This window comes from Octopus bimaculoides, chromosome 29 (genome assembly GCF_001194135.2).
Source record: "Octopus bimaculoides isolate UCB-OBI-ISO-001 chromosome 29, ASM119413v2, whole genome shotgun sequence".
Lineage (NCBI taxonomy): Eukaryota > Metazoa > Mollusca > Cephalopoda > Octopoda > Octopodidae > Octopus > Octopus bimaculoides.
In genome coordinates this window covers 9,852,664-9,861,476 of record NC_069009.1, presented here as the reverse complement: position 1 = coordinate 9,861,476, position 8,813 = coordinate 9,852,664, and the positions used below count along the sequence as shown (strand labels likewise).

Genomic DNA, 8,813 nt, shown 5'->3' with positions numbered 1-8,813 from the left:
GGGGGGGGGGGGCATCTGTTTCAAATCCAGATATGTATCCATATCTGTATGGATTAACATCCTGTCCAATGGAGTTTGGGGGAGGAGTTCTACAAAACCTTTCCCACTTCTTCCAATGTTTTTTGTTATTAATTCAATCATTTCAATGTTGCCCTTCTCAACAACAGTTTAGTTGATGAAGGAAGTCTGTACCCAAGAATGACTATTGGTCATTTTATTTTTCAGGTCTTTCTTTTTGTTTTTGTGTTTTTTGTTGTTGTGAATATGTTTGTAAAATTGGGTTTTCTTGTGATGAAAGTGTTGACATATTTTTCAATTGGTGTTGTGACAGGTTTCGTCTTTCACCGTCCTGTCTCAGGACCTTCAATTTGGGCCAATCTGCATACTTCAGATTCAGTCTGTCTCTTATCCCTGACAAAGGCATTTTGGTGCAATGTCAATAAGGTCTTTGCTTTTGTGAGGCTTGAGTTGGAGGAAAGAGGCAGATGTGAGGTAGTAGCTGTGTCCACACCTTGAGGAGTTGGTAGTAACAGTGGAAAGCTTCATGCTTTCTCCACTACAGAGTAAAAGACTTTGAGGTGGTTCATATTTCCACACACAAAACACTTGGTTTTTTTTACCTTCTCTATAAACAGACATCTGTTCACATCCACTGAAACAGAAAAAAATCAGGAATGCAATTTATTTCCTCAGGAGAAACTAGTAGGACTGGAATTCCATAAGAATTCCAGTCCTACTGAGTTGTGGGGTGAATTTCATTTCCACAATCTCCCATTACTCCTCCAGAATGGTTAAAACTCTTACTGGATCATGGTGAGCCAGCATATTCTTGACTTGAACTCAAATCAACCTTTTACCCATATAATGAGGAATCATCACAAAAGTCTGGGACATGCAAGTTATAGTTGCCGTTCTTCTGGTTTCTTGCTCACTGTTGCAGCTACCATCCCATACTGTTTACCTTTGTATATGTGTAGCACTGAGAGCCACACATCTTGAAGGTATTTTTCAGTCTCTGCCAGAGTAGGAAATTGCAAGAAACACATTTGTATACGATTTGTTGTTCAGATGTTTTTTATTCCGCCTCACTAAGGCACATAACACCTGGTTTCAAAATGTCGCTTTTATATTGGAGTGCTTTACTTTTCAACTCTTCAACCAAATGGACAGTCCACAAGCGAACTGTCCTTGAAAAAGATAGAGCGTTGTTGTGGACTTTCATGTTATTGTTGCTGCTGCTGCTGTTGTTGTTGTTTTCTACATAGGTTCTACTGCAGTTACCATTGATAACTGCATTGTTCTTTTTGCTGTTGTTTTCAATCTTGTTGTTCATGTTGCTGTTGTTGTTTTTTATCTTGTTGTTGATATAGTTATTATTGTTGTCTCTGCTGTTTGTGCTGCTGCTGCTCCACACATTGTCGCTACTGTTCTTGTTTTCACTGTCTTTGCTGCTGCTGCTAGTATCATTGCACTTGTTACTGCCATCAGAGCAACAAGATAAAATTCTCTATTTCTCTTTCACAATAAATCAATTTTAACTCCAGCCATGGCTGCGTTTGGTAATGCTGCACTCTGTCGATCATTATCATTCTGCCATATTCCAACATTTTTTTAAAATCGGAAAAAATATGTGAATTCTTCACAAAAATGCAAAACAAATATTACTGGGTGTAATAATAATAATAATAATAATAATAACAATAATAATAATAATAATAATAATAATAATAATAATAAGGGAGTACACGAGGAGAGTAAAAAATTATTGCAGTCAAAGCTAATTTCAAAATATCTTATTGAAGCAATAAATTACCCTTAATCAGATATGGAGTTGGAATAATGGACTGAACCAAAAACAATATAAAGAAACTTGACAGAAAAACTAGAAAATTGTTGATAATGTATGGAGCCCACCATCCAAAAGCTGATATCAACCAACTGTACTTGAGGAGAGACCAGAGTGGAAGAAGCTTAAGAGCAGTAGAAAAATGTGTACAAATGTAAAGAAGAATTCTAGTAGAGTATTTACAGAGCAACACAGAAAAACTATGAAAGACAGTTAATAAAAAACAGGTGAAGTTGTAATGGGAAAAGAGGACAAGAATGAAATATAAAGAGAGCACATCAGACAGATTGACGAGAAACCTCTGAATGGCTAATTTTGGAGAGCCATTGAAGACATGAGTGGAACAAAATCCTAGGCTTGGTTAAAAAAGGAGCAATTAAAAAAAGAAACAGAGAGCCTAATTGTAGCAGCCCAAGATCAAGCAATAAAAACAAACAACTTGAGAAAAAATATAAATGGAGAGAATGTATCATAAAAATGTAGAGCCTGTGAAACTTGGAATGAGACAGTGGCACACATTGTGGAAGAATATCCCAAATTGGCACAGGAAGAATATAAGAAATGGAGGCATGACCAGGTTGTAAATGTTTTACACTGGGAACTGTGCCAGAAATGGGGATTTGAAGCTGGAAACATGGTACAATCTCCGAGTTGAAAGAGTACTGGAGTCAAAGGAATGTAAGATTTTGTGGGACTTTCCTATTCAAACAGACAAGAAGTTAGAAAATAAGATCGGACAAAACAATTATAAATAAAGAAAAGTGAAATAGCTTAATCATTGACCCATCATGCCCGTTTGATTCCAGGATTGTAAAGCAAGAGGATGAAAAACAAGAAAAAAACATTCCCTTATAATTTGAAATATAAATCCACGTAAATCCAACCAGGAATAAGACCGAATCTGAGCCAAACCAAAATAATAAGTGAGAGATTACTGCATGTAATAAAGCAACACAAGAAAAAGAAAACGCTTTTCCCTATACACAAGGAGGTGACAAAATACAAAAGAGAAACAAACTACACTGATACACTGCCCTCAGATGACAACATAGCAGAAATGGTCAAAGAGACAAATAAAAAAACATGAAAATAAAAATACAAAACACACTAAAGAAGAAATGGAGGGAAAAATTATTCCATGGTCAATAGCTAATAACACAGTATTTGCTGTTTTAACAAGGCATCCATGTTAAATTGGATATAAAGATTACCTTTTGGTATTAATATTGCTTCCATCATTAATTAATTTTTAATAAGCCTGCTGGCTATTTGCAACCTCAGCATCTGAAAAGATGCTGAAATTCTATATATCATAGCAGTGAGATTTGACTGTCATGCAGTGACCGGTGCTTCCCAATAGAATAAAATCATGTGATATGGGAATTCCAGTGACTATGATGGACAAATTTCACCTGCTACTATCCATGTGTGTGCTTTTATGCACCAAGTGCTTATATCAGAGGATCTCTCAAGGCTAAGAACATAGTATTCAGTGTTCTAACAAGGCAGCCATATTAAGTTGGATATAATGATTACACTTTCGTATTAATACTGTTTCTATCACTAATATTTAATAAATAATAATAAGCACATACAGTCCTTTGGCACAGACAGACACAATTGTGTAGCCAAAGCATTACAATTTCAAAGAGGTTCTGAAGTTAGCAGGAAATGATACCAACACGAACTAGAGATTGTGATAGAGAATGGTCAGGTTAAGGTCTTGTAGGATCTTACTGTACAAACTGACCATGAGATTCAAGCAAGATGAACCAGATATTATCATTCTAGGCAAGGTGTTAAATAGGTGCATCATGAAAGATATGGTTATGTCTGCTGATATGAATGTAGAATACTGTGAAACTTGGACAATTTATGAATGCCATGCCAAAAAGCTAAACTGCTTCCACATGAACTGCTGGAGAAATCTGTTGAAAATCACCTGGCAAAACAAGGTCCTAGACTGATATATCAAGCATTTACACACTGCTGAGGAGAGCACAACTCAAGTGGGCAGGTCACCTTGTTGGATTTCCTGACACGTGACTTCACAAGAGACTGTTTTACGGTAAATTGGAAAAGGGCAAGCATACACAGGGTGGACAGAAAAAGCACTTCAAAGCCTCACTGAAGAGCTTTTATAGATTAACCTCAACACCTGGGAAATGCAAACACAGGATTGCTCTGCTTGGTATAGCTGCACCAACAGAAGTGCCACCTCCTACAAACAGAATAGGATCATAAGAGCACAAAGAAAATGTGAATTGTGCATGTCCAGAGCCAACTCTTTGACTTCATTCCCAGCAGACCACTAGGGTCTGACCTGCAGCAAAGCCTCCCGAGCATGCATTGGACTGATTGGCCACAGCTGGACACACCATGATCTATCTTTTCCATGTGATGTCCTGGTCATTGTCAACAACGTTGGACAAACATCATTAGAGGTTAAAGAACAGGTAAAAATAGGAAAATACCAAGACTCAGCAAGGGAAATGCAAGGACTGAGGAGTGTTTCCCAAAAAGTTAATCTCAGTAGTTACAAACAGACTGCATTGGTCAGACAGAATTTGTGGAGTCAGATTTTCTACAGCCAGATGCCCTTCCTGTCACCCAGTAAGGTAATATTACGCCATCATCAGATACATTTTCACAAAACATTGGAAATGAAGGACACCACTTACCTAACAGTGACTGTCACTTCACATATCAAGACAAAAAGGCAGCAACACATACATGCACATACACACATAGATACATATACATATATACACAACAGGTTTCTTCCAGTTTGCATGGTATCTTGAGTAAGTGTCTTCTACCATAGCCTCAGACGGTCATTGCCTTGAGGGTGGATTTGGTAGATGGAAACTAAAAGAAGCCCGTCACGTGCGTGCGTGCGTGCGTGGTCGTCTACCACTGTTTGACAACCAGTGTTGGTGTATTTATAAACCTGTAACTTAGCAGTTCAGCAAAGGAAACTGATGGAATAAGTACCAGGCTCTAAAAAAATAAGTACTGGGGTTGATTCATTCAACTAAAAATTCTTCGAGGCTGTGTCTCAGCATGGCTACAGTCTAATGAGAGAAACAAGTAAAAGATAAAGAAAAGCTAAGAGAATGACAGTTACCTTGAAGCTTCATCTTGACTCCAGTCTGTGAGAATTCTGGATCACTGAACTCAGCTTCATCTCCTAATTTCACAGTGATGGTCACATGGTCATCTGTTTGGTTCCAGTCATACTTCAGGCCTGCAGAATAGAATGGACACTGGTCAGTATTGGATATATTGAGATTAATTAATTGCTGGTCGGGACACCATATTTCATTATGCAACCATAATATACTACCAAGTATATTAAAAGGTCATAAGTAAATACTGTGCCTCATGTGTTAGCAGTGCAATTATATCACTTTTTAAGGATTTTTTTCGACAGAAATTAGAGCCAGCACTGAAAGTTACAACATTTCATATACGAATTTGTCTATGTAAAAAAATGTTATCAAAGATAGAAAAATAGGTAATGGGTGTATATGCACATTTCAAGAGTTACTGCTCCTGCTTCAATATTCCATCCAATCCACTAACCACCCACAAACACATTGCTTAAGTAGCCACTAAATTTAGTGGAGTCACACTATTGGACAGACTGATTTATATATTAAACACACTCCTGGCAACTTGTGTGTACAGATTGTTTTACAGTCATAATATACTACCAAGTAAATCAAAGGCTTATAAAGTCAATACCGTGACTGTGTAAGCAGTGCAAATCAAATCACTTTTTAAAAAGGTTTTCTACAGACTTTCTATAGAAATTAGAGCCAGCACTGGAAGTTACAATGTTTCATATACGAATACGTCTCTTTAAACAATGTGGTTAAAAACAGAAAAATAGGCAACGGGTGTATATGCATATTTCAGGAGTTATTACTTCTTCATCAGTACCACATCCAGCCCAATAACTATCCATGAACAGATTGCTTAAATAGCTACTGAATATAGCAGTGTAACACAATTGGATATACCAATTTTACATACTAAACACATTCCTGGCAACTTGTGGAAGGTTGTTGAGGATATGTGTTACAGATATCCTCATTAGCATTTTCCATTCCTTTTCTATACTAACTTGAATTAGACAGGTGATCTCACCCAAGTTAGTTTATTCGCAGCACTGCTGACCTCCTAGACAGGTAAAAAAAATCAAACTTTGCTCATACATATATATTATCATCATTTAACATCCCTTTTTCCATGCTGGCATGGGTTAGATTATATATTATATTCATATATATATTTATATACAGCATTGGCGCCACAAAATACAATGTACTTAACCTGTAAAATGATTTGTAGTAGGAACAGCGTCCAACCATAGAAGCTATGACAAAAAATGAAATATTGTAGGAAGATCTGGTCCTCTGACCTATTCAATCACATTGAAACATTCTACCGACATATGTCAGCATGGAATGTGGACATAAAATGGTGATGATATATGTATACAATCGCACACCTGTATTCAATACAATATCCTGTTTGTGTAGGCATAATAAAAGTAATGCCATAGTAATATGATAGGTTAACAATTACAAACAAGACACAGAGATATACACACTTGGGCGTGAGACATGCTCGCGTCAGTTCTACATTGAACTACACAAACAGTTAGCATGTGAGTACAATATCTTTCTGGGGAATGTGCTGGTGCATCTCAGGTAACATGGTTAAGGTATACTATAGTAAGATAACAGGCTAATACAGTTTGTAGGACAGGTCAGGTGGGCAAAAGAGGAGGATGAAACACTGTAACTGAATAAATTAATGGAAGAGAAGTTAAAAACATTTTCTTTAATACAATTCTTTAAACGATTTTTGAAATTTCTCAAAAAAAAGGAATTTTCTAAAAAACTTTCACTTTTCTTGTTCTTAAATTGTTCATAGTATTTCCATCTTCCTCCTTTAGCTTCCTAACTTCTAACAGTGTCACTCTTCTGTCTTACCATAAATGAATGCGTATAAATTTGTTTACACCAAAGGGAGTCCAAGGGACCCCCCTAGGGGTTGGCGAGGAATTACAGGGGGTCAATGATAACTAAGGGGTCGAATGGGGGTTGGTGTGCGAAAGACCAACTCACCCAGATGACCTGCTTGAAACACTTAGTCAGCACCATGCTCATCCCTCACACTGATGTTGCCAATTTCAATAAAAGATATTCCAGCAAAATCATGTATTTTTCACATTTTCTAACAGTGAAAGCAATTTCATAAAAACTGAAAGCTTAATACCTTATACTTATACACGTAGATTTAAATGTAAAAAGTGTGTCATCTTCAATAGACTTTCTTAATTTGTCGTACATGTATATTTTAGCTAACATTTTAATTGCCAGAATGCATTTAAGGTATGGTATGGTAGGGTATTAAGATATTTTGAATGAGGAGGGTGGTCAATGCAGAAGTGGTTAAAAGGGGTCAATGCAGAAGTGGCTAAAGTTTCTAGACTCTTTGTCAACAGAGACATTTTCTAACAGAATGAACAATACTATAATACTGCATGAGCTAGGGTTGGATATACTGGATAAAAAAAACATTTACAACTGCTAGAAAATAATGACTACAAAGTTGATATAGGGCTGGCTCTAAATTCTATAGAAAATCTGTAGAGATAAGTTTAAACCAACCATATCAGGCCCAAATATTCTGCTTTATGTTCAAACCAGCCACATCCAACCTCTCACACCTAACCAACAATGTCATTCTAAAATAAACAATCACATCATTGAAATCCTCAAAGCTATGTGATAATGCATGATTAATTCAAAATGTGAATAAATGAGTATTACATTTGACAGATTCATCTGAATGGTAAAGGGCTTAAAAGGAGAAAATCACACTGGTAAAACAGAAGCACTCATAAACCTTTAATAGAATTGGAAGTAGAGTATGGTGGCAAAACAAAATACTGTGCCCTTGCTAGCAATTGATGTTTACATACTAGCTGCCAGGAATGTGTTTAATATGTAAATTGGTCTCTTCAATAGTGTTTCACTGCTAAACTTAGTGGGTATTTAAGCAATCCCCACTTCCTTCATTTTCAAATAGAAAATGAAATGTAATTTAAAAACAATAGCAGGGCAATGAGGGCAGGAATGGGTAGTGGAAGATAATTATAGAGTATGAAGAGGAAATGTGAGGAAGAGAAAAGATGCAATTTGGGAGAGGAGATGTAGTTTGTTTTTTGGGGTAGGGCTTGTGAAATTTTTACTGTTACATGTGGGTAAGATACACAGCACTTCTAGAATTCAGTTTCACTGACATGGGCAGGTCTTCTCAAGAACCTCATATCACCAGACAATGGTGATTGTCATTTCTTCCATGAACCCCAACATCCTGAGATCGATCCTCACCACTTCATCCCATGTCTCCCTGGGTCTCCCTCATCCACAGGTACCATCCACTTTCAGTGACCGGCACATCTTTACACAGAAGTCTTCATTCATAAGCATCACATGTCCACACCAACATAGTTTCCTCTCTTGTATGCTGTATTTAGTTCCACTTATGCCCAACTTTACTCTCAACACGTTTGTGTTTTGTCATTGATGCACACTGATCCTGCTCATCCAGCAGAGAATACTGCCTTCATTCCTCTCTCGTCTATGCATGTTCTCTGCATTCAAAGCCCATGTCTCACTACCATGGAGTATAGCTGTTTGTACACAAGCATCAAACAATCTACCTTTCATTCTGAAGAGTGAAAGGTAGATTGTTTGATGCCTCTGATGATAGAGAGAAGGAGAAGGTTGGAATATATAGCTAAGAGGACAATTGGAAGTTCTTGTAGGACAAACTACTGGGGCCACTGACCAAATCTGTGGCTGGTGTAAAGCCCCAGTTAGGCCAAGGGTGACATAGTGGCGAAACAAGGATGTGGACAGTGCTATAAAAGCAAAGAGACAGGCTT

The 8,813-nt window shown here is 37.1% G+C and overlaps 1 protein-coding gene across 1 annotated transcript in view; it reads right to left on the bottom strand.

The window, feature by feature from the left end:
* The window catches only part of LOC106879930 (ubiquitin carboxyl-terminal hydrolase 19), a 163,422-nt gene extending 157,008 nt beyond the window's left edge, over window positions 1–6,414 (bottom strand). The window contains exons 1-3 of the mRNA XM_052977848.1: window positions 6,363–6,414; window positions 4,974–5,093; window positions 3,997–4,067 (exon numbers count right to left, since the gene is read on the bottom strand). Of these exons, the coding sequence (XP_052833808.1) occupies window positions 3,997–4,067; window positions 4,974–5,093; window positions 6,363–6,414 (243 nt within the window). The remainder of the gene's footprint in view (window positions 1–3,996; window positions 4,068–4,973; window positions 5,094–6,362) is intronic.
* Between the last annotated feature and the right edge of the window lie 2,399 nt (window positions 6,415–8,813).